The sequence below is a fragment of the Gorilla gorilla genome, chromosome 7 (assembly GCF_029281585.2).
Source record: "Gorilla gorilla gorilla isolate KB3781 chromosome 7, NHGRI_mGorGor1-v2.1_pri, whole genome shotgun sequence".
NCBI lineage: Eukaryota > Metazoa > Chordata > Mammalia > Primates > Hominidae > Gorilla > Gorilla gorilla.
Genome location: NC_073231.2, coordinates 29,707,806 through 29,735,043, shown reverse-complemented (window position 1 = coordinate 29,735,043; position 27,238 = coordinate 29,707,806). Strand labels below are relative to the sequence as shown.

At 38.0% G+C, this 27,238-nt stretch overlaps 1 protein-coding gene across 7 annotated transcripts in view; it reads right to left on the bottom strand.

Moving 5' to 3' along the window:
* Nucleotides 1-6,984: 6,984 nt before the first annotated feature.
* The window catches only part of CDCA2 (cell division cycle associated 2), a 49,368-nt gene continuing 29,114 nt past the window's right edge, over nucleotides 6,985-27,238 (bottom strand). For 4 of the 7 annotated variants that reach the window (XM_019032934.3, XM_055348269.2, XM_004046799.4 and 1 more), the window contains exons 13-15: nucleotides 26,206-26,343; nucleotides 11,324-11,495; nucleotides 6,985-8,349 (exon numbers count right to left, since the gene is read on the bottom strand). In XM_019032934.3, the coding sequence (XP_018888479.3) occupies nucleotides 7,121-8,349; nucleotides 11,324-11,495; nucleotides 26,206-26,343 (1,539 nt within the window). In that variant the 3' untranslated portion in view covers nucleotides 6,985-7,120. Of the gene's footprint in view, nucleotides 8,350-11,304; nucleotides 11,496-26,205; nucleotides 26,344-27,238 lie in introns of all 7 variants that reach the window. The other 3 variants (XM_055348271.2, XM_019032935.3, XM_055348270.2) reach the window with 1 other exon arrangement.

Genomic DNA, 27,238 nt, shown 5'->3' with positions numbered 1-27,238 from the left:
TGTTGTGAACAATTAGAAAATGGACATACTGTATTTTGTACAAACGTTAGGCAGAAAATCTTACATTTTACTTTCGAGTGATTGGCATCCAAACTAAATGTACTTGAACTGAAAAAATCCCATTTTACTCATCTTCTCTATAACGTTTCAACTGTTTGACCCCCACTTTATACTGAAAAATTATTCCCATGTTTGAATCAGACATAGGGATGAACCTATTTTTGCAAGCACCTGCTACTTAGCAGTTATGTGATGTGAAAAAAGAAGAAATTATTGACATTTACTTCCTTGTTTCAACAAGGACCTGGGATATGAGAACACTGGGAATGCAGTTTGTTTTTCAAAAGCAAAAGAAATGCCAGTATCAGATCACTGTATTTGACATTATAAAATATTATCAAAGTGGAAGAATTTTTAAAGCAAACTTTAAGACAGTGAATAAACCATGAGAATAAATTATTAGATATGGCAAATATATGTACTTTTAAATTCCAAGCTTAAAAATTCACACACATACACTTAAGAATTTGGAACTTCAAAAACTTAAGATAATTTGACATTTCTTCAATTACATCTAAAACCAAAATGTCAGCTGTTTGCATCCCTGAAGGCAACTTACTATCACAGAACATAAATCAAGATAGTCAATTTGTATGCCTAGCATAAATGAGAAAAAGATTTAGTCAGCTTTCCAGGTGGTCACCGGAAATTTTGTGATGAAATCCCAACTTACCCTTTAGAAAATGCAAACCTGTATTCTTCTTTAATGTAAATGCTTATTTATTTTCTCTTTTCATGTAAGAGATATAACGCTTACAAAGTATCAAAAAATTAAAAGCAGTTTCAGAAAATATTTGCTTCTCAATTGCCTAGAAATTTCTAAAAACCTTTCTAATAAATCTTTAAGGTCATATCAAAATCAGGCTAAGTATGATCTTGGTTGAAGATGTGGAACAGAAACATGTATCAGTTGAAAGGCAGTAATTACTTATCTTCTCATTTAAGCTATGTTACTCGCAGTCTGTAACACAATTTCATAAACAGAAAAGCATCAAAAAATATGCAAAAATGAACACACCTGCACAATATTAGACAAACTTGAAACTATTAGGCCATAGTATGTTAGTAATTAACCCATTCTAGAGCTAAATCAAGGCTATGCAATAATCTTCAAATAAATTTAAGACACCCCAAAAGGGGGATGTACAATTATTTGCTGTAATTTAATCCCAATTCCACTCACTTGGTATAGGACTCCAAACCCAGAGTGAAACCCTTTAGACACACTACAAAGACACCCAATAGTATGAGACAGAAATACCTAAGCAATTGAGAACAGAGCAGGTTTCTTTAAAATTTTAGGTACAATTCACAACTTGTAGTCTAGTTTCAAATCCATGCTTTTCCAGATGTATTTATAGGTTAGAATTTAATGAAAGTTAAAAAATACTTAAAAGAAAAACATGGGATGAAGCCAGCCTGTATCACCTAGTCTCAGTTTAATGAATAATGAAATTATTGGATAATAATCAAAGGAGATTTGGAATGGGATGTGCCTTTTGGGTCCCCATTCCTCTAAAACTCCTATTAGTGAATTTGGCTCAAGCATCACTTATTCTGGAAAGAAACTAAACTTGCGTGATCTGAAGGTTGATACCCCCTGGAGGGCTGACAGGTCGGGGTATTTCTTTTTTATCATACCCTGTATTGTAATTTTGTTCCCTTACAGAAAGAAAACTGAGCATCTTGAAAGTAATTTTATTTAGAAATTAATGCCTGGCCCATAGTAGTTGTTGAATAAATGGCTGGCAAATTATTTTATTAATGAGTCCATAATCTGCCTACCTAGAATGAGCTGGTGCAGGAAAATTTCCCTACATTAGGAAACAATCCTCAAATGCTAAGGTTACTGAGTAAGGACAGTGACATTTATTATTTATTTGAGAAAGGGTCTTGCTGTCACTCAGGCTGGAGTGCAGTGGCACGAACATGGCTCACTGTAGCCTCAACTTCCTGGGCTCAAACGATCCTCCCTACCTCAGCCTCCAGAGTAGCTGAAACCAACCATGCCCAGCTAATTTAAATTTTTTTTTTGTAGAGGAAGGGTCTTATCGTGTTGCCCAGGCTGGTCTCAAACTCCTGGGCTCGAGCCATCCTCCTGCCTTGGCCTCCCAAAGTGCTGGGATTACAAGTGTAAGCCACCATGCCTGGCTAAGTTTTACACTAAATCAAACTATAATACATAAACTGAGAATAAATGAGTCATGCTTATTAGATAATTTTTAGCAAATTGAATTTTGAATCTTATTTTAATTCACCTTATTTTCTTACTGCTATACAGAGTAGTGTCCAGAGAGAGAATTACTTCTTGATGACTGAATCTTTCAGTAACTTAGGGTCAAATTTTAAATCATAAACCATAGTAAACTAGTTTCCAGAGGACTAGGCTGAACGCAGAGGCACCCAGAGAAGTTGGTTTCCTTGTTGTGTCTCTGATAGCCTGTCATTGCTGGCTTCACTTCTTGCACCCAAATGGTACTACAAATCTGGGAATAACTGAAGGCTCCAGACAGATGTGGCTGGTCAACCTTTTGCTTCTTCTGGCCTCCTCTCTACCCTCCAAAAAAAACCCTAAACTATGATTTTAAAAAATCCAAAACTTTCTTATATAGTCACAGTGGCATATTGGTAGAAGAACAGACATACAGATGAACAGAATAATGTCCAGAAATAGATCTACACATATAAGGTTAAATAATTTTAACAGAGGTGCCAATGTAATTCAATGAGAAATGGTTAATCTTTTCAACAAATGGTGTTGAATGATTTCCATTAAAAATAAATAACCCATCTTCATCTTACACAAGAAAATTAATGTGGATCTAACACTTACGTGAGAGCTAAAACTATAGAACTGGAAGAATACACAGGAGAAAATCTTTGTGCCTTTGAGTTAGACAAAGATTTCTTAGCTAGGACACAAAAAGCATGAACCATTAAAGTAAAAACAAGGTAAACTGGACTTCATCAAAATGAAAATCTGTTCTTCAAAAGACACTGCTAAGCAAATAAAAAGACAAGCCACAGAATGGGAAAAAATATTTTAAGAGACATATCCAATAAAGGATGTGTATCCAAATGTACAGATTCTTTTAACTCAATAACAGTAAGACAATAACAGCAACAACAAACGTGGGCAAGAAATTTGGATAGACATCGCAACAAGGAAGATATAAAGATGGCAAATAAGCATAGGAAAGATGTTCAGTATCATTAGTCATTAGAGAAATAAATCAAAACCCATGAGAAACTACTGCACACATCCTAGAATGGCTACAATGAAAAAAGGCTAACAATACCAGAGGCTGGTGAAGATGTGGAACAAACAAAACATGTTGCCAGTGGAAATGCAAAATCATGCAGCCACTATGGAAAAGTTTAGCAGTTTCCTAAAAAGGTAAACATATATTAATACTACCACCATACAGCCCAGGAACCCTACCACTAGATATTTATGCAAGATAAATGAAAACATGTGACTACAAAAAATGATCCATATGTGAATGGTTATAGCAGCTTTATTCATAATAGCCCCAAACCAGAAATAATCGAAATATCCATCAAGTGGTAAACTGATAAACAAGTTTTGGTACATCTATAAAATGGAATAAACAAGCATCAGCAATAAACAAGTATCAACTACTTACAGCATGCAAGCATGGGTGAATCTCAAAAGCATTATGCTAAGCTAAAGACACAAAGGGGTATATATTATATGATCTCATTTGTATGACATTCTGGAGAAGACAGAACTGTAACACTAGAAATCAGATGAGCAGTTGTGAAGACCTGGGGTTGGCAGGTAGAAAATTGACTACAAAGAGGTGGGAGGAATTTTGGGGTGACAGAAATGTCCTATTACTTGATTGTGGCACTGGTTACATGGCTGTATAAATTTGCCAAAATTCTGGATGCTTTAAAAACGCGAACTTCACCGTAGGTTAATTACACCTCAATAAACTTGACTTTGAAAGGTAGCTCTTTCAATCTAAAGCATGAACCAGGTATAATTAATCATTCTCTCCTCCATATACCAGGCCTAAGGCCCACCCTCAATTCTGCAGCTTAAGTGGAAGTAGAGGCAGTAGTGACAGAAGATGGAAGCAAAATGGCATAAAGTAGTAGGAACAGAAAATGAGAGGCAGAAAGAAGGCAAGGATGCCAAAATGTGTGTAAGGGGAATGTGCCAGCTAAGATCCACAGAAGAGAACGTAATCGTTTTAATTTCAAGGAATTTATCTTACAGATATTTTCAACAAGCCCAATATGGCTTTGTATTTGCTATATTTACTGCTATAATTGCAAAAGCTGGAGATAACTGACATTCATCCATTAGCAAGGAGATGACCACCTTCATTACAGATGTTCAAGGTATATGAAGGGGTTAAAAAAGACTGAAGTAGCAGCACTAGGGCTGTCCATAAAAAGACTAAAGGATACTCATGGCATTTTGTTGAATTAAAAAAACCAAGTGGCAGAATGTCACATATAGAGATCCTGTTAGAAAACAACAAAACGATGCATGCATGTTTATACAGGAAAGGTCTGGAAGGTGCATGCCAGGTGTTAAGTGCTTGCAGAGAGAGCTGCAGAGAGGAGGGTGTGGCTGGATGACACCTGCGTGGAATGCAAGGAAGATAGATGCCATTTTTCCACTTTTAAATTCTGTACAATTCTGTGTTTTTCAATTGATACATACTATTTATGTAAGAAAAATGAGTAAAAATAGAGGGCCACACAGGCAACAGCCATTAGGTTATGCACAGAGAAGGAAAAACTTCAGAGGTTGTGCTGCCATCTTCTGGAAGAAACAAGAATCTACAGGAACAGAAACATGATGGAAGAACGTCAAGGGTTAGTTACTGCAATGAAAAAACACGGCAGGAAAAAAAACCATTTTGAAGCCAAGCTTTTGATTTAACCATGAATGAAAACAAATGGGAAAACAACAACAACAAAAAACAAAACAAAACAAAAAACAAGAATGACCAAACACAGAAATTATTAATGTTTTACACATCTTGTACAAATGAGACCTGGTAGATAAAACTGCATCTAACTTGCTTTGATTTTTCAGATCTGTTTTTTTTTTTTAGGAAAAATGCCTATTTGTTATTGACAAATGTCAACAAAATGTTTATAATGAAACATTTTGAAACTAACGGTGTGTTTACATTTTTAACTGCTGCTAGAAAAAGAGAACATTTCACATTTGAAAAACCATGCCCAAATCACAGATTGGAAACGTTTCCCTCATTCTCATTAGCACTTTTTGAGAAATAAAACAAAGCATGTGTAATTTTAAAAACTGAAATACAATTGAGATCATATATCATCATAGAAAACGGGGAGTGAAATAACAATCAATAGTTGTTAGTCTTCATATTAGACAAGGTAGAAATGCAAAACAATTTTATTAGGTTTCTGAAAGTTTTCTCTTAAAATCAGCAAAATGAAAGCTTCAGAGAAGCTAATTCGTTCATTTTTTTGGGGGGGAATGGTGAGCTTGTTTTTAGTGGTAGAGATTTGCCAACCACACCAAACTAGAAATGGAAAAAAAAAAAAGTCTATAAATAATTTACATGTAAAGATAAAAGAATTTTAAAAACAATCCACCCTTGAGCAGAAGAAATTGGGGATCACTTTGAGTGTTAATGTAAAATACATTAGTCTTTAGCAGCAGGAGTTCCAGACCTGCCGGTGCCAAGAAGGTAACAAATAGTCTCTATGTAAGAAGGGGGAAATGGGTGCCCAGCGGGAGCTTTCTTCCCTGCTGTGTTATTTATAGAGAGCTCTATTTGTTAACATGTTTCTGCTATCATGGAGAGGGGGAGTTTAATGATTTAAAGGATTTCAAAGACAATTGTTTAATGATATAATGATTTATGTGCATTCATAAATTCCAGATATATAGCAATTTAGTTTTTCAAACTGCTATCACCAAAACAGCCATAGGAGATGTTGCAAAAGCTAGAGAAACCAAGTCAAGTGCCAGATATTATTAAAAAAAAAAAAAAAAGAACCGCTGGAAAACTCAGTGTTAAAAAATCAGTGACCTACTGCCACACTTCAGGTTAGTAAACTAATTTTATCAGTGAGTTTTTGGTTTTCAAAACTTTTAATGGAAAACCATGAATTAAGTCCCAAACTGCCTGTGACTAATTAGAAAAATCTGAGAGCCCAGTCTTTAACTGAGCTGCTGTATTTTCACCAAAAAAAAAAAAAAAAAAAAAATCCTCCCCCCAACACACAACAAAATATATAGGAATCTTGTTTAAAGGAATGAATAGTTTCACATCAGAGTTATTTCTAAATTATATATTCATTTATAATGATGAATTTATAAGACTGTGGTTACTGAAAGAATTTTCTGAAATTTCTTGTTTAGGATTTAAACTATTAAAATAAAAATCTCATTTGAGACAGATAAAACAAGTCATCAAGTCTTCTCTTAAATTTAACCAAAAGGAAAACAAGTTTTATAATTTCAACTTTTGTTAGTTAAAATTTATAGCCAGGTTTTTTTTTTTCTAAAGAAAAATATATATCTTACCCGCTTTAAGTCTTCAAGTTTATATTTCCTTCAATTTTCATAAAGTTCCATTAATTCTATCAATTTATCTTTTGTGGGGAAAAAAAAGAAAAACAAACAAACAAAAAAAACAAACCTCTTATCCAGATAAAATCAGCCAATTCTAAAAGATGCTTCTAACAACAGAGTCTAAGACTTCAGTGGTAAATATGTACTTAAAAATATATATGCTAAAAAAAAGTCTAAAAATTGAGAGATGTCTTCTTGGGCCTAAAAATAACCCTTTTAGCAAAGTAGTAATAAAGCATTTACTCTCTGGTGGAAGAAGAATATATTTAATAGAATGTTTTCTATCTGAATGATGAAGAAACTTATTTATTTCTACATAAAAGTAGGTTCAACTCATATGAGTTTATTTATTAGGAACTTTTGAAACACTGAGGTTGAACAGAGAATGGGAACTAGACAGATCATTTCAGCATAGATGGTTACTTTCCCTCTTGCCACAGACTCTGCAGGAAATGTCAATTACTGCTTTCTTTCTCCATTATGTTCAATCCTTTCCAAGGCAGTCAGAGAGCTCTCTCCCTTCCCATTAAGAGAGGATCTTCTCCGGTAGCCTTTGAACTGGGAAGTGGCTTTAGTATTTGCAAGTGTAGATATACAAAAGCTCTTCCTCCTCTTACCAGGTTCATCGGAAGAACCAGCAGCAGGGCCCTGGCTGTTTTCTGGATCTGAGACGGGAGGTGCCATCTGCGGTTTTTGTCTGGAGGACACAGCTTCTTTTCTGAGAGACATACTTTCAAATCCACTGCTGTCAAATGTACATATTGTTCTTCTTTTGGCTTTTTGGGAAGTGGAAGGAAGTGGAAGTGAAATCCATACAAGCCCTTCGTTTTCTAAATCCTTCTGTAGCCTCGTGCTACGTCGCACTTTGGTTTGGCTATTTCTCCTCTGAAAGGTTTGCTCAATGGCATCAGACAAATCTTTAAACAGTTCAGAATTTTCTAAACTAATTTCTACAGAGCTGCCCACACTGGAGGATGGTGTGTGATTTCCATTTTTTTCCAAATGTAAACTCTGACCATCAGAATAACACATGGAGCGTCTTCTATCTTTCCTGTCTCTGCAACTCACAACACTGCTACTTTCCATGGGTTTTCTTCCCAAATCCTCACTCTGGCTTTTAGATTCTTTCATATTTTCAATTAAGACATCTCCTAAACAATGACAGTCTTTTTGTGCATTAGGCATTAAACGATTGCATTGCAGTTTTCCTTCTGCAGCTCCTAAGAAGTCATCCTTTCTTTCACACTTTATGTTTAAATCCGGTGAAATTTTAAAGAACTGACAAAGGTTTTCTGCATTTTGACCAGCAGCAGAAAATTCTTGACCCTGCTGCAGGGTCAGAGCAGGTTTGGGACTATCTGATGCTACACGTTCTTCAGTTACAGAAGCACAAGAAACAGGACTGTCAGTTCCAGCTTTTGGTTCATTTTCACTTTCTGACTTATTTTTTGCTTTTGGAATATTTTTATTTTCATTAATGTTCATTATATTTGTATTTGGATCTTCATCAGAAGTAGCACTGCCAAGCGATGAGGAACTTTTTATATAAGAGCAGAATTCAGACACATCATATTTATCATAGCCTTGATGCATACGCAAATCTGGGTCATGAGGCAAAAGATCCTTTCTTTTCACTGGATTTTTAGGAGTCTTCACTTCTTCCAGTTTGCCATTTGAACTGAAATAACCTATGGGCATGTAAATAGGTTTAAATCTAATTAAAAAGTAACAATGGGAATGAACTTTACATTTATTAAATAATCAGGTGACCTGTTTTGTTTTTGTGTTTTAAGCATTCACAAGACCCACAAATGTTACACCGTGCTTGCCCATCTGTCATCCTCCTCCTCCTTTTAGTTCTCCCACGATCCACAGGTTAAGAAAATAGGTATTCAACACATGAATTAATAAAGCATATAACCTCAAACCATGAAAATGAGAACAGCATCTGAAACAGCTTCCTCCATTCTAACACCCTTCCTGTGCTACAAGGTCCATGAGTATGAGGCAGTGACATTTCCCATTTCCCTGAAAATGAATGACTGCAAATGGGCAACATTATGCTTCTGAAACTTTCTACCAATGTATCCTCCGAAACAGGGGAGGGAAAATTTGGAATTCTGGGGTATTTGAGGACTTATGAGCTAAAACAGCATGCCTGAAGACACTCAGGTCTCATGCCCTTTGTTAAAAATTACTATAAAGTGCACTGTACTCCCAAACAGAACCAGGTTTGTTTCAATATTATAAAAATCGACCCTTAATTCCTCAGCCTTTGACTAAATATCCTCCAGGAAGACATGTGTGGGTAGCCTTTCATGTGTTTCTGGCACATCAGAGGTGGAAAAACCATCATCAGATTGGTAAGTAACATAGCCCACATGAGTTCAGGCTTTATGAGTTCTAAATCTTAGAACTAACTATTAGATGCAATCTTTTTTGATACCTCAGATGATGTTTTTAAGTGGCCAGTCAAATGAATAAAGTGTTTTAAACAAAATAAAAACTAAAAAAATATAAAACATAAGTTGAGCCAAAAGTCTAAAAAAACAATGTTTCCATTTAAAAATATATCCATGATTAAGGTACTTAAAATCATGTCACTTAAAGCTAGAGATTAAACAGGTCAGTGTCCACTCAGTGCCAACCAATGTTAGTTGGGCTCTTTAGACAGCTTTAAAAATTGATATTTATGGCCGAGCACAGTGGCTCACGCCTGTAATCCCAGCACTTTGGGAGGCCGAGGCAGGTGGATTACCTGAGGTCAGGAGTTTGAGAACAGCCTGGCCAACATGGTGAAACCCCGTCTCTACTAAAAATACAAAATTAGCCAGGCATGATGGTGCGCACTTGTAGTCCCAGCTACCTGGGAGGCTGAAGCAGGAGAATTGCTGGTACCCAGGAGGTGGAGGTTGCAGTGAGCCAAGACTGAGTCACTGCACTCCAGGCTGGGCGACAGAGTGAGACTCCATCTCTAAAAACAAACAAACAAACAAAAAGATATGTATTTTGCATAAAATCCAACATACTAGAGAAGGAAGGTAAAGAAGATATAGGGAGAGAGGAAAGGAAAAAGAGAAAGAGATAGAGAAGATAAAGGAAGGAAGCAGCTGAATTGCTTTAAACCCATGTAGCAGGTGATACCACTGGTTACAGACAAAAAATGCTTTAAGTATTTTAAAAAATAAATTCTCTAATAGGATACAACATGGAAAATTTTACTACAGTCACTGTTTAAACATCTTTTGAAAAACTGTTAAGAACTAGAGATGTAATGAAAATAAGACTTAAAGTTTCCACTCTCAAGGAGACTGAAGTTTTAGGGAGCAGGGGAACATAGAAAATAGATCATCATAAAACTAGGTGATGGAAGTATGTCGCAGAGTATTCCTGGAAAAACAGACAATACAGCAAAATCTTGGAAGATAAGCAACATTAGGTCAGATTAAAGGTAGAGTGGTGGATGCCCTGTCACAACACCGCCTGTGAGAAAGCATGGCAGGAGAAGAGTGTGAGCCAGGGTGTATGCGACAGAGGGGTGGCTGTTTATTTAAACTCCTGTGCTATCCTAATGTTAAGCAGGACGCAGAAGCCAGGAGTCAATGGTGGCATGTACCTCATTCATCCTCAAGTCTATTATTAATCTTGTATGGTATACTGCAAATAGGAGGTAGGCTATAAATATCTGATGATTGACAAAGGTAGCCATTTAAAAAATGATTCTATACAAATCAACACACCAAATGGACACACATTATCATTTTCAGGCAAGACAGCGTGGCTCTTGCCTGTAATATCAGTAGTTTGGGAGGCTGAGGCAGGAAGATTGTTTGAGCCCAAGAGTTTCAGACCAGCCTGGGCAACTCAGGGACACCCCATCTCTACTAAAAATTTAAAAAAAAAAAAAAAAATCCTTATTATTTTCAGCAAGATTCAGTCCATTTAAAATTTGGGCATTAGAAACCAGAAACAATTCCAATCCATTTTTTATCTACCCCATACATCAACTGACTTGATAATAAAATAACTTTCAAGGTAATCAAGCTCAATTTATATGTATTATTTTTAGAAAACACTCAGTAGTGCCAACTCTAACAAAACATCATTGTCCTTAACTCATATAAGGTATACATATTACTGAATCATCACCTCATTGACTTTTTTTGTTCCTTTTTTTTTTTAAGAGATGGGGTCTTGCTATGTTGCCCAGGCTGGCCTCAAACTCCTGAACTCAAGCAATCCTTCAGCCTTAGGCTCCCAAATGGTTGGGATCACAGGCAGGTGCCCCAGCTCTCGTTCACTTTCAACGATGGACTACACCACCAAATGGAATTTATTTTCACAAAATGCTTTAAAAAACAAAAGGAAACAGGATGCACAGAAATTATTACTGATATTATATGCAAAATCTTGTGTCTCGGTTTTCCTGGGGAAAGGATCCAGAGTTTCCATCAGATTCTGAAAAGGGATCTAAGTCACCTACAAGTTACACGTGACTGTTTCCTCCATTTGAAATCCTCATGGTAATGTGAGGAAACGCTGCTTTTTAAAATTTACGTACTCTTTACATAGTGAATGGGAAAAAAGTGAAAAAAGTAAAATAGCAACAAAGAGGGTGAAGAGAAAAGATAAAATATAACTACCAGGAAAATGTCAGGATACCTGAACCCAGTCTTCGGATGCTCGGAACGGAAGGTGTCATCTCAGAGACTTCAGGCAGCTCGGGAATAGGACTGAGGAGGGGCTTCTTAGAAGCAATGTCTCTTTCCCCATATAAAGATTGCTGAACACTTTTCTTTCCCTTTCCTTTCTTCTTTCTGCAACTTTTTAAAACCTGAGAAAATGCATTAAAACATTGCAATTGAGAAAGATGTAGCACCATGTAAAATTTTGACCCTTTAACTAGTTATTTTTATTTATTTTTGAGACAGGGTCTCACTCTGTCATCCAGGCTGGAGTGCAGTGGCACGATCTCGGCTCACTGCAACTTCTGCCCCTGGGCTCAAGCAAGCCTCCCATCTCAGCCTCCCAAGTAGCTGGGACCACAGGTGCACACCACCACGACTGGCTTTTTATTTTGTATTTTTGGTGGAGATGGGATCTCACCACATTGCCCAGGCTTGTCACAAATTCCTGAGCTCAAGAGATCCTCCTGCCTTGGCCTCCCAAAGTGCTGGGATTACAAGTGTGAGCCACAATGCCCAGTCTGACCCTTCAACTTCTATAATATCTCTAATTATTGTTCATACAGTGCTTTATTGCACAGATAACTTTTATATTTCATTTAAAGTTGTAAGCATCTAAATCGAGGGTAGGAAGTCAGGTAACTTCCACAAAGTCAAATAAACTACAAAGCAGGATTCAGTTTATAAATTGTATGGTAGCTTTCTACATTTCCACAAAGCACTTGCCAAAACTAGGGCTGGATAAATGAAAAAATATATAAGATGCTTTAGAACTGCACAGATATAATGTCATGAGATATCTGTAAGACGCACAGTTATGATGACTCAGGATTAACCTAGTGTGAATTACATACTGCAAGCTATGGGAGACTGCTTTATGCTCCCAGGTCCGGATGAAGAAACAGGAGGTGTGTATGTAAAATATGAAGAAAACACAAAGCTAGCTGAACCTGCAGATTCAAACAACAGATGACTTATTCAAGATTCAGTCAAACAAAATGGATTCTAACAAGCACAAGCAGAAGATGGAAGACAAAGGTCTGACATTAATTGACTGAAAACGTAGGTTTCCATAAAAATTAAAAGTCGCTTAATAATATCCGGAATGGGGTATTACATTCAATTCTGAGTAACGTATCAGCAACCAAGAAATAATGTTTTATGTTTTTAAAAAAGTTTCATATGGAAAAGACCTTGGGGAAATGCTGTACTGAAATACTAGAAAGACAGACTGTTATAGGCGAAAGGAATGAAATATATTCAATGTGACAATGTTGAAGAGAACCAGAATTTAGGGCCAACATGAAACATATTAACAATTAACACAGGCCAGGCGTGGTGGCTCATGCCTGTAATCCCAGCCCTTTGGGAGGCCGAGGTGGTCAGATCACAAGGTCAGGAGATCGAGACCATCCTGGCCAACATGGTGAAAGCCGTCTCTACTAAAAATACAAAAATTAACTGGGCGTGGTGGCATGCACCTGTAGTCCCAGCTACTCAGGAGACTGAGGCAGGAGAATTGCATGAACCAGGGAGGCAGAGGTTGCAGTGAGCCGAGATCGCGCCACTGCACTCCAGCCTGGCGACAGTGAGACTCCGTCTCAAAAAAACAAAACAAAACAAAACAAAACAAAAACAAAAACAAACATCCGGAAAGTAGAATTCATTCACACATTTATTGAGACTGCTGTGCGCCAGGTAATAACTTGCCAGGTGTGGGATCTGGAAGCAAAGAGGATGTGTTCTTCAAGGAGCTGCTGGTGTAAAGTAAAGGAGTGACCATACACACGCACCATGACAGGCTGTGTGAACTGTGAAGATGGGTACCCGGCCTGCAGGAGGTGTTGAAGATTGGCTCCACGGAAAATGTAATGTCTAAGTCAAATCTCAAACAAGCAAGGGCTGTTTTGGCCTATTATGGGGGCGATGCAGAAAGGCTTTTCAAAGAGAAGGGAATGCCATGTGCATGAACTCAAAGTGAGACAGCACAGCACAGGTGCAGGGCTGCATGCAGCAAGACATGGCCCGGCCCGTGGATCCATGCAGGAGTGGCAGGAGCAGAGCCCTTGCCAGTGACTTGAATGAAAGCAATGAAGGCTCACTGCATGGTGACTTCGAGAGTGTCAATGTTTGATCTTAAATTTAAGAAAGGTCATTTGGGTGACAGCACAGAATATATAGGTGAAACTAATGGTGAGATTCAAGAGTACAGAAATGGCACAAAACTATGTGCTCCTTGAGAAATCTATAGATATCCTGTGAAAACAAAACATTCCACGGAAAAATAATTTTAGAACTGTACAAGATGAATGTTCCTCCTGGTGATTTACAGTGTACATTTAACATGAAATTCTATGAGAAGTCCACAGTATAAATAATCTCTATACACATTAGGAAAATGCTGGGTTAAATATTTTTCCAGTAAATATTTTTTTCATGGAACATCTGTTGACATTCCGTGGAACAGTTGGGGAAATGCTGGCTTGGTCAATGAACCTGAAAGCCAAGAGAAAAGAAAAATCTTGGGGCTCACAGATAAGTTGCAAAAAAAAAAAAAAAAAAAAAATTAGCCTCTGGTGGCAGATACTTTGGGTTAAAGTCTTGACTCTGTTACTTAACTGTTTTATAACCCTGGGCAAGTCAACCTTCTGTACCTCATTCTCCTCTGCAAAACAGAAATCACAACAGCACACTCCACATAAAGCTGTGGGGAGTATTAAATGAGTTGACATGTGATACAGCTGGTTAATGTAGGGCCTGACCCATGGTAAAAGCTATCTTGTTCTTTCAAATTCTTTTCCATTACTTGAGAGTTAATATGAGGAAAAATATTACAACTTTATTGTTTTTAGCCAGGCATGGTGGCACACACATGTAATCCTAGCTCCTCAGGAGGCTGAGGCGGGAGGACTGCTTGAACACAGGAGGCTGAGGCGGCGGTGAGTTATGATCGCACCATTGCACTCCAGCCTGGGCAACAGAGTGACCCTTTTTAAAAGATAGAAAAAAAAATTTTAATTGACAAAAATTGAATATACATATGGCATACAACACCATGCTTTGATATATGTATGCACTGTGGAATGATTAAATCAAGCTAATGAATATATCCATTACTTCACATACTTTTAATTTTTAATATTAAATTATGTTATTAGTATTATTGTAGGGCATAGACCCAGTGTGGTCAGTTAATACACTGTGGGCAATGCCACCAGATTATAATCGCCAGAACAGCTTCTGATATATGGGTTAAAAAAAAAAAGATCCCCTCTTCACATGATTTTGGAAATCACGACCCTGGATCTACAACAGTGCCAAGCACACAGTGGCTACTCCACAAATATGAATGAATGAATGAATGAATGGTCAAAGAAGTACAGCTAAGCTTACCTAAAATTTGCTCAACATGATTGAAAGACTAAATTTCTGTTTTTTCATGGTCATGGGCCAAGAGAAGTATATTACCACCCCACCTCTCCCAAAAAAGAACAATTAAAGCACCTCAGGTCTGTCTGTTCTGAAAATACATCTGGCAGAGCTGATCTTAGTCATGAGAAGATTTCATCAGCAAAGGCCACAAACTTATCAAAATCTGAATTCACCACAGTACAAAAGCCTTGCTGATAGTGTAATAACAGAAGAAGTTGTATATGCTTGGAACCCCCGGGGGAAGCCATTTGATAAATAAATGGTTAGGGTGGATTATGGCTTAGAATAGCCGAAGAACAACTGAAGGGATTGTCCCTAAAGCAATTCCGTTTACTCCAAAATCACTGATTCCTCTTCTCACACAGTGAAGGAGGTCAGGAAGCAGAAGTAAATGTTTATCTTTTGTCTTATTTGCATAATTAAGACTTCTTTAAATTATTTTCAGAGAATAGCTTTAAAATTTTTTAAAACTAATTCAGGCCAGCACAGTGGCTCATGCCCTTAATCCCAACACTTTGGGAGGCCGAGGTGGGTGGGTAGCTTGAGCTCAGGAATTCGAGACAAGCCTGGGCAACATGACAAAACCCCGTCTCTACCAAAAATACAAAAATTAGCTGGGTGTGGTGGTGCGCCCTGTACTCCCAGCTACTAGGGAAGCCTGAGGCAGGAGAATCACTTGAGCCTGGGAGGCGGAGGCTGCAGTGAGCTGAGATCGAGCCACTGCACTCCACCTGGGTGACAGAGAGAGACTCTGTCTCAAAAACAACAACAACAACAACAACAAAATTCATGGACATGGCAACAAATCACACCATATAGGAAAGGTTACGGTGATCAAGGACACACTTGCCTGCCCCTGTTGCTTACTTATCTGCTGGCTCCACTTTTAGCTCTTGCAGTTAGCTCTCTCTCTCTGATAAAGGGCTCATACTGCTTTATTTTTAACTTTTGATAATGGAAAATTTCAAACACCCAAAAAGTACAGAACCGCAGGTACCCATCAGCTACTTCACCAATTACTAGCACATAGAAATCATGATTCATCTATACTCCCCTAACCCCAGATTATTTTAAAGCAAATCCCAGACATTACACATCATTTCATCTGAAAATCCTGCAGTGTCTTGAAGAGTTAAAGGTTCTTTTTCTATTAGAGACAATTACAAATATGGTTCAACAATAAAAAGAACTACTGATACACATAACAACCTGGACAAATCTCCAGAGAATTATGCTGAGTGAAAAAGCCAGTCCCCGAGTTACACAGTACCTGACTCCATTTGGGTAACCTTTTCGAAATGACAAAACTGTAGGAATGAAGAAAGATTAGTGGTTGCCAGGGGATGAGGCGGGGTTATGGGTAGGAAGTGGATGTAGCTACAAAGGGCCATGGGAGAGCTGTCTGGATCTCAGCTGTATCAATATCTTGGCTACGACACTGAACTATGGTTTCGCAAGATGTCACAATTGGGGGAAACTAGGTAAAGGGTACTTGGGATCTTTCTGCATTACTTCTTAGAAGAGTGTGTGTATCCAAAATGATCACAAAACTTAAAATGTACACCAGGGATAGAGGCTCATATCCGTAATCCCAGCACTTTGGGAGGCCTCGGCGGGGAGGCGGGTGGTGCAGATTACCTGAGGACAGGGGTTTGAGACCAGCCAGGCCAACATAGTGAAACCCTGTCTCTACTAAAAATACAAAAATTAGCTGAGCATGGTGGTGCACACCTGTAGTCCCAGCTACTGGGGAGGCTGAGGCAGGAGAATCACTTGAACTGGGGAGGAGGAGGTTGCAGTGAGCCGAGACCATGCCACTGAACTCCAGCCTGGGCGACAGAGCGAGACTCCATTCCAACAAAACAAAACAAAATTCAACAAAACACAAAAACCATGACGGCAATTTTCCCTAGTATCTCCTCAAAGTTCAAATTTCTCCCTTGGCCCATAATTTCTTTTTCTAAAACAACTGTTCTAATCAGGACCCCAATAAGATCTCCACACATACCATTTGATTCATGTCTTTTAGTCTCTTTTATTCTATGGCTCCTTCTTTTACTTCCCTTGACATTTATTTGGTGAGTAAATTGAGGCATCTTTCCTATAGAATTAGCCAAGTCCTAGATTTGGCTCACTACAGTAGGTGAGTCTATGTTCCTCCATGTCCTATAAATTGGTAATTAGATCTAGAAGCTTGATTAGATTCAGTTTTGATGGACAAATTTGAATACGATTGTATAACCAACAAATTAAAAATTGCAGATAGCATGGTGGATGAGAGGTTTTGACATATGTATACATTGGGAAATGATTAAACTAACATATCCACCACTTCACATAATTATTTTATGGTAAGAACACTTACAATGTCATCTCTTAGCAATTTTCACATATATATTATTATTTCCTAGTCACCATGCTGTACAACAGATCTCCAGAACTTACTCATCCTAACTGAAAGTTTGTACCCTTGAACCAACATCTCCTCATCCCCCACCACTCAAGCCACTAGCCCTCCTGACAACCACCATTCTATTCTCAGCTTCTGTGAGTTTTTTTTTTTTTTTTTTAAAGATTCCACATGTAAGTAAGATCTTCTTGTCTCTCTGTGCCTGGACTATTTTACTTAACATAATGCCCTTAAGGTCCTTCTATGCTGTCAAAATGACAGGATTTCTTTAAGGCTGAATAGCATTTTGTTGTGTGTGTACACACATATTTTTTCTTTATCCATTCACCTGTTGATGGATACTCATCTTGAGTCTGTAACTTGGTTATCGCTCTTTGATATACTGATTTCCTTTGGATACATACCCAGAAGTGGGATTTGCTGGATCATATGGTAGTTCTATTTTTAATTTTTTGAGGAACCCCCGTACTGTTTCCCACAATGGCTTGTGAAAATGGATTATTTGGAGTCACTGTGTCATAAACAATTAGAGTCCAGAGACCAGGGGAAAAAAAGCACTTGGGACTGTAAGACTAAATTTAACTACCACCATCACTCACCAGAGTTTACCAGCTCCCCAAAATTTTGCTTAGGGCTAGTGAGTTTTCTTTCTAAATAATATGTAACATTTCTTTTTCTACTAAAAACCCCAACTTTCTATGTTCTTAGGACATATTAAAGACCACCTCGGTCTGTGTGTTTGCCCCAAACTGCAATTACGTTTTCCCAAATAAAACATTTTGTTTAGAGATTCAGTTCTATATTTTTAGTTGACTTTGCCAATCAAAACAGGCTGTAGCAATTTACATTCCTATCGACAGTGTACAAAGGATTCCCTTTTCTCCATATCCTCTCCAACACTTGTAATCTTTCATCTGCTTGATAATAGCCAGTGATATCTCATTGTGGTTTTAATTTGCATTTCCCTGATGATTAGTGATGTTAGCCATTTGCATGTCTTTTGAGAACTGTCTATTCTGGACCTTTGCCCATTTTTAAATTGGTGTGTTCTTGCTAATGAGCTGTTTGAGTTTCTTATACATTTTGGCTATTAACCCCTTATCAGATGTATGGTTTGTAGTTATAGTATCTTCTCCCATTCTATACGGTGTTTCTTTCTTCTGTTGATTGTTACTATGTCACATCGGCCTTTTATCAAACGTTTTAAGCAGCTTTGTTGAGCATTTCTTTTATTACCTGAAATTCTTCTATAAACAACTTTTCCCTCATCAACTATTTGTTTACCTGAAATAGAGCTCAAATTTTATTTTCCTGTTATCAGAAAAACGAGTGGGTATCCTAGCAAGCTTCTAAAGTGTCCATTAATTAAAAAAAAGTAATAAACTTATGTGTTATTTCATGATTGTACTTCAATGCTTTGCAATGCTGATGGTCATATTTGGTCAGTGGAAGTCCCTTGAAGATGGATTTGTGTCTGTTAACATGACACCAGTAGTTTTTTTTAGCATCCTTCCTTGTACTCTGGTACAGACCCAACCAGGCTCACTTATTAAATTTGTTGTTGTAAATCTGAAAGCAGCCATTTCACCAAGGGACCCTAACCCCTTTTAACTGGTATGTCTAATGATAATCTATGCACCAGGGATGCTCATGAATTTTAAGCTTTATCAATGGATACAGCTGGACAATTCTTTTAAATGGAAAATAAAATGAGTTTCTACTCTTATTTCCAATTCAAATTTAGTCTTCCAAAGTTTTAAATTTGTTGGATTTAAAAATTTATCTTTTGTCTCTTAGTGAACATCTTGATTCTTAATGATGGGAAAAATGGCTTATTTGCTTTATTCTAAATTCAGTGCTTCTATTGAGTGCTTCATACTGTTTATAATTTCTTTGCAGTTATTTTTGTCCTTAAGATTTATCCCCCTTATAGGGCCAGGCGCAGTGGCTCACGCCTGTAATCCCAGCACTTTGGGAGGCCGAGGTGGGCGGATCACGAGGTCAGCAGATCGAGACCATCCTGGCTAACATGGTGAAACCCAGTCTCTACTAAAAAATAAAAAATAAAAAATTAGCCGGGCGTGGTGGCAGGTGCCTGTAGTCCTAGCTACTCGGGAGGCCGAGGCAGGAGAATGGCATGAACCCGGGAGGCGGAGCTTGCAGTGAGCCGAGATCATGCCACTGCACTCTAGCCTGGGTGACAGAGCGAGACTCCATCTCAAAAAAAAAAAAAAAAAAAAAAAAAGATTTATCCCCCTTATATTCAAATTTCTAGGTTTGAAAAAATTATTAATGAAGTTAAGCCACCAACTTGACATAGTAAGAATCTGTCAAATTTTGCTTTCGCTTTTTAGAGATTGTTCTCTTTCTACTAGTTTTAGCTTTGTTTCATAGTCAGGTAAAACATTTAAATGGTACCACAATTAAAACTGAAAAACAGTACACACTTAACGAAGTCTAGCTTGCATTCACATTCTCTCCTGTCTCCTCCCTTCACCCTATAGCCAGTTTTTTATTTCTCTTTGGTTTATTCTTCAACTTAAAAATCAAAACTATATGTGTACTCTACTTTCTTAGACAAAGGGTAATGTATTAGTTTGTAAGGCTACTGTAATAAAATGTCACAAACTAGGTAGTTCAAACAACAGAAACTAATTTTCTCCCAGTTCTGGAGGCTAGCAGTGCAAGATCAGGGTGTTGGCAGGGCTGGTGTCTCTTGGGGCCTCTCTCCTTGGCCTTCAGATGGCCACCTTCTTGCTGTGTCCTCACATGGTTATTTCTCAACGCACACTCGTCCCTGGTGTCCTTATGTGGGTCCGAATTTCCTCCTCTTATAAGAACACCAGTCAGAGTGGATTAGGACCCACCCTATGGATCTCATTTTAAATTAATAACTATTTTAAAGACCAAATCTCCAAATACAGTCACATTCTGAGATCCTGGGAGTTAGGACTTCAATATATAAATTTGGGAGGGGACACAATTCAGTCCATAACCAGTAGTTGACCACATATATTGTTTTATAACATGCTTTTTTCATTTTAACAGTAAACACAGTCATCCCTCAGTATCTGTAGGGGAATTGGTTCCAGGACCTCCTGTGGATACCAAAAATCTGCAGATACTCAAGTCCCCGACATAAAATGGCACAGTATTTGCATAGAGCATATGTAAACTTCCTTTTACAGCATTATACTGTAAAAATACAGCATAACTATGCTTTAAAGCATCTCTAGATGACTTAACACCAAATACAATATAAATGCTACATAGTTAATATGCTGTATTTTAAAATTTGTATTTTTTTAATTGTTGTATTGTTATTGGGTTTTTCTGAATTTTTTTAAGTAATATATTAAGAAAACACAGATGGGGTTGTGCTATGTTGACCAGGCTGGTCTCGCACTACTGGCCTCAAGCAATCCTCCAATATCAGCCTCCCAAAGTGCTGAGATTACAGGTGTGAGCCACCTCGCCCAGCCCTGAGTGTTTTTGATTCAACCAACAACAGATGCTAGACCAGAGTATACAGAGGGCCATCTGTGTCCCCTTGGCATCACTGTATAGAAGTGTATGGAAGTTCTCTTCACAACTTTCTACAGCTGCCTAATATTCGCTTTGTGGAAACACCATAGTTTTTTCAACAAGTCTCATATTGATAAGCATATGGTTTGCTTTTAGTCTTTTGCTTTACAAAGAATGCTGCAATAAATAAACATATATTTTTGTATTTTGATCAGTGGATCTTTGAGATGGATTCCTAGAAATAGGCCTGTTGGGTCAAAGGACAAATGAGTATTTAATTTGGCCAGATACTGCCAAATACTCCTCCACAGAGGTCTGCTTTAGCAGAAAATGTATGAGTGTGCCTGTTTGCCCCATAGCCTTACCACGTGAGTATGCTGTCAACTTTCAGATTTTTGGTAATCTAAAAGGTGAGAAACGGCATCTCAATACACGTTACAGCTGCAATTCTCTTATGATGAGGAAGTCTGAACATTTCCTTCCTGTGCTGAAGGTCATTTTCATTTCAGTTTTGTAAATGTTTTGTTATCTTTTGAAGACTCTTCCTTTCTAAGTAATTTAGAAGCTCTTCAAATATTAGTGACATTAATCCTTGGTGTCTGATATGAGTTGCAAATACTTTTCCCAAGCTTGTCCTTTGTCTTTTAAATTTTCTTATGGGGATTTTTTTCCTTATGCATGCTCCATGATGTATGGTTCAAAAGATATCAAATTCACCAATCCTTTGCCCTCACTGTTTCTGGTTTTTGAGTCACACTTTGGGAACTTTCTCCATTTCTGGTTTATAAAGGAATTTACTCTTGAGGATTCTAATGCTACTTCTGGTTGAGAAGTGGCATTTAATCTAATTTTAGTTATCTGTCAACATCTTGCTATGAAGGATGAAAAAACTGCTCATTTAAAACCAAACCTGCCTCTTTTCTATGTTAATTTTGGTTCTTCAGTTGGTAAACATTGAACTTTTATATTTCTATTTCTTTTCATTAAATTTTAAAATATGTATCTTGAATGTCTCATGATAATGATGATAATGACCACAAAGCTTACTGTGGCCAGGCACTGTCCTAAGAGTTGAGCACACATGAATTCATTAAGATTCACAAGCTTCTAACATTCGTTTCCACCACTGTTTTACAAACAAACAAACACACAAACAAAACAGGAGTCCAGAATTTTACCCAGCATTGCACTGGAGGCAGGAATGAACCCAGGATTTAAACCCAGGGGTCTGGTCCAGAGTCTGCACTCTTGCCAGCACACCATTAGCCCCCTTGTTTCTACCTTTTTAACTCACTTTTCACCTTCTGCTATTAACTACATTTTCCTATCATTAGATTGTTAATACTCACATTGTCCTGCACAACAACCAAGTTGTTAAAAGCTTTGTCCTTAGTTGAAAACAAATAGCATCTGTATTATTATGACTGCAAACATTTTTCACGGCTCTGCCAAGTACAGCTTTCATACTCTTTTCTTCTCCTCTGGGCCCCTTGAGGGAGATGATTCCTAGCACTATAAAATCGACTTTTCCTTATACTGCATTATTGCTTGAAATCACAGTAATGTTTCCTTCATATTTACTCTAAAACTTTTATATAGACTTTTATTTGAAATGGTATATAATTACCATTTTTTTTGTATGTGACATACCTTTCATACCATTCATTCTTTCAATCACAGGTCTTTTCCGTTTTTTAGCTCCAGCTCCTTCTCCCTGCTCAAATTTGGACTGGTTGCTCTTCTAGGCTGGCTGAACAGCTATAACCAGCGATTTCCCTTTGATTGCGCTCTTGTATTGTTAGATCCATTGTGTCCTGAATTCTTAAGCTTAGTTCCTCATTTTGCTAGAGTTCCTCCTCCAGTAGCATCCAAAGAAAAATAACTTTCTGGCTGGGCATGTTGGCTCAAGCCTGTAATCCCAGCACTTTGGGAAGCTGGGGTGAGAGAAGTGATTGAGCCCAGGAAGAGTCTGAGACCAGCCTGGGCAACAAGGTGAGACCCCCCCCACCCCCCGCTGCTTCAAGAAAGTAAAAAAAAATTAGCCAGCCAGGTGTGGTGGCTCGCGCCTGTAATCCCAGCACTTTGGGAGGCCGAGGAAGGCAGATCATGAGGTCAGGAGTTTGAGACCAGCCTGGCCAACATAGTGAAACCCTGTCTTTACTAAAAATACAAAAATTAGCCGGGCATGGTGGTGCGTGCCTGTAGTCCCAGCTAACTGGGAGGCTGAGGCAGGAGAACTGCTTGAACCCAGGAGGTGGAGGTTGTGGTGAGCCAAGATCATGCCACTGCACTCCAGCCTGGGCAACAGAGCAAGAGTTCATCTCAAAAGAAAAACAAAAAACAAACAAAAAACACTAGCCAAGCGTGGTGGCGTGCACCTGTAGTCCCAGCTACTCAAGAGGCTGAGGTGGGAGGATCACTTGAGCCGGGGGGGGGGGGGGGGGGGGGTCAAGCATACAGTAACCAGTGACCACAGCACTACACTCCAGCCTGGGTGAGCGTGAGACCTTCTCTCAAAATAAAAAGAAAAGAAAAAAAGAAACACTCAAGTGTCTTTTATTTTTTCCTTCACACTTAATTGACACTGGCTGGGTGTAGAATACTCGGTTGAAATTTTCTTCTAAGCTTTAAACGAACTCTTGTATGATTTTGTAGCTTTCAGGCTATTGCTAGTCTTGATGCCACTCTGGTTCTTATTTCTCTGTAGGAAAAGCCCACTTTCCTCATTATCCTTACTGTTCAGTTTCACAGTTACAGGCCTACCCCCTAGCCCTTCTTCATTGTACCAGGTATTCAGTGGGCGCTTTTAACTTGAAGACTCCTTTCTTCAGTTCTAGGAAATCCTCTTCTTTTATTTGAATAATTTCTTCCATTCTATTTTTGGGAAATCGTCTTCTTTTATTTGGATGACTTCTCCCATTCTATTTTCTCCTTCTTTTTCCTAAGAGTCCCATGGTGTCTCCTAGATTCTCGTTTCCAGTCTTTCTTTTGCTCTATCTTCTGGGAGACTTTCCTTAACTTTAATTCTTTTGTCCAACTACTAAATTTTATGTTTTTGCAATTCCTTTTTCATAGTATCTCCTTACTTTTATGCAGATGATATTTTCTTAAATTGGAGTGGAGTATTTATGTATGTAAAATTTCCTTCTATTCCTTGAATAACCTATTTCTCTGAAGTCAGTTTTTAACCTTATTAACATTGGTCTTTTCACTTTCATGCTATTTGTTCTATTCAATTGTCTTGTTGCTTATTTAAGATTGGGTAAGTTGGTATATAGGTTTCCTCTGCTTTCCAGCTCAGTATCTTTCCTGCGTGGAAATCCTACCTAGGAACTCTGCATGGGGCAGGTTGGGGCAGAATGCTGGAGTGTCAACTGTCAGGATTTGCATTAGGGCAGGAGCTGGCTGTCAAGACTGTGGGACTTTCCAAATGCCAGAATGAGGGCTTTAATCTAGATGACAACATCTGTTCTGAGCATCAGGGTGGGAGGAGGCTGGTGTGCCAACTGGTGCAAACTGTCCCACGTATAGGACTTCAATTCATCTCTCTGTTTTTCAGTATCACCTCTCACTCTCACCATCCATCGTACCTGCCAATTCTGGGCCAGGGTCTCTTGGGATTCCCATGAACAGGCCGGCTCCCAGCTCCTCTCTAGCTCCCTCCTAGCACATTCTGAGCTGTAAATCTTTCCACCTTTTTTTATCTGTCAGCATGCTCCCATCTGCTTGGTCTTCTAGAAATTCATTGAAGGCTGTCGTCGGCTTCTTAATACCCCTCCTCATCCCTTTCCTCCTCTCATTGCTATTCTAAGTGTATTCCTTTTATTACCTAAATGGTATTAATTCAGCAAGGTCCTGGGAGGGATTGCAGTGACTTAATGCTCAATCCTTTTTGTACTTTCTGGCCGTAATTTTATATGAATAGGTGTATATTCTTTGTAAGAGTGCTTTAAAATATATATACACACACACACACACACACGAAGGAAATCAATTTCTAATGTAATAAGTTGTATGTATATTTTTGAATTAATGGTATTTTTTTCAGCAAGATAATCTTTCATCATTTTATCAAGAGTGTGTGACCTAAAAAGGAACTAAAGCAGGAAAACACCCAGTTCCTTCCGGATTTAATGACTTAAGGATATCTGTGCTATTCAACCAAGAAAAGCAGTCACTTTTATTTCATGGAGGGGGCAGGAAGTTTATGGAATGTTTTGGGTGGGTGTATAGGTTGATAAGTTTAGTTTTAGAAATGCTGATTTTGACACAGCATGGTTAAAGACAGATGTCTAGTACGTAGTTGAACACAGATTTACAGATCAGGAAGTTTTGGTCTTCATATATGGTCACTAACCATGCTGTGTATTAAATTACCCAGAAGATAAACAATTTACAAGGGCAAAGAAGAGAATTCTGGAAAACACAAACATTTAACAATGGGGGACAGAAAACAAACCTTAGAGACTGTACAGGAGTGTTCCATCATGTCAAATGCTAAGATGTCCATTAAGAACAGAACTGAAAAGTATGCACTGGCTTTAGTATTAAAAATGAAGTGAAGTGGCAAAGTGGTGAAGAAGAAGGCCAGATGTCAGTGAACGTGTAGTAGTACTACCCCCAACTCCTGTGTGAGTGTCTCTAGGGGCTATGTCAGATAGAAGAGAGGATAACTCAGTCAGACTGGAAATTTTGCTGGATGGATAAGGTGGAAGGAAAAGGATCCGGAATTGAGATTCCTGACAAGAGTTGGAAACAGTTCACTCACATCAGGATGAAGAGGGAAACATGAACTTCAGGTGTATCTGAAAGCTTAGCAGTACAGAAGGAATTGCAGAGTAAGAGAGTGAATAGGCTGGATGGACAGGAAGTTGGGGGTCAGAGAATGAGCACTGCTACACGGGCAGTAACAAGTTGTAAGAATGGCAGCAAGAGTGAGTAGGTGGCTTCGGAGTGTGGAGTCCAGATCACTGAGCTGGAGAAGGAAAAGGAACTGGGTTAAGGTGTTAAATTGGCTAACCACATGGACTGTAAGGGTATCTGAGACGATCAGAAGTGTTAAGAAAGACTGAGAGCTAGTTTCTAAACTTTTCCTTAAATTTAGGGAAAAATTTGATTCAGCAACTGGAAGAAGAGAATCTAAGAAGTAGCAAGCGGCACACTCATCCCTGCCTAAAAAAATCAGGATTCCCAATAGGCTAATATGTTGGGGTAGATTCAAAGATGAGAATTAATTTCAGGTTTGAGTGCCTATTAATTTACTGTGCAGGAAGTACGCAACACAAGAAGATGAAGAAGACGCAAAAGTGTCCCTTAGGCAATTCAGAGTTAAGTATATAACCCCCCCACCCCATTCTACTCCACGGTAAGATTGCATTAATAATCTTGGTCCAAAGTCAACTGGAAAAAAATGTGTTTCTATATTTTCCTAATTATACAATAAGGAAACACACCACTTCTACTCTTTATTATATCTTTAAACACATGCTTACCTGATTCTTCTTAGGAAGTGCTCTCTTTGTACACTTTGTTTCTTGAGACTTCCTCCTATTAATTTTCTTTTCTTTACAAGGCTGAACTTCTGTATTCAATAAGTTGCAAACACTCTCTTCTACAACACTGACCAATTGCTATAAAGAAAGTGTAAAGTGAGGATACCGTAAAGCACAAGCAATTACATGTTAATGTGCTGCTCTCACTCTTGTTGTGCTTCCCAGGACGCTTCTACCACTTTAGATCCCATTTATTCTTAATTCACAAACCTTATTAAAAGCACTTTGATGAAAATTGGTGGAAATGGTAATTACCAATTTCTGAACTATCAAATGCAGACCCAGAAGTATACATATATTACCCAATTATATTAGGGAAGAAAGAAAAAACAGCTTAAGAATTCGTTAATTTATTCACTCATCAACTACTCATTAAGAACCTACAATTTAGCACCTAACTACTGGGTTATGGGGAAAAAAATCATGAATTTTTAGATTATCTAGGTTTGAATCCTGGGTTTAATATCCAACCCTATAAGCTAAATACCCCATAACAGTATATGTTTATACTTTATGATGTTATAAATAAAAATCCAAATTTTATCTAATTTAACAAAATAGCAAAAGACATGCATTCAATGGGAGTTATGCTTATATATAACTCCCAGTTGAAACCCAGTGTTAAAAAACAGACTGAAGCACGATTTAAAAAAGATTATACTTGTATTATTTTCTGGTTCTGTTAACTACATGCTGATCTTCTCCATTTTCACCTCAACGAAATTCGTAAAATCATACAGATCCCAAACAAATTTTGTTAACTTCCATGTTAACACAGCTCTGAAAGCATCTTTCTAGATTTTTCTTCTAATAGAATTAAAATCAAATCAGAAACACACTATCACCTTATAGGTTACATGCTAGGTAGGATAAAGTATTAGTTTTTTTTTTGAGACGGAGTCTCACTCTGTCGCCCAGGCTGGAGTGCAGTGGCGCCATCTCGGCTCCCTACAAGCTCCGCCTCCTGAGTTCA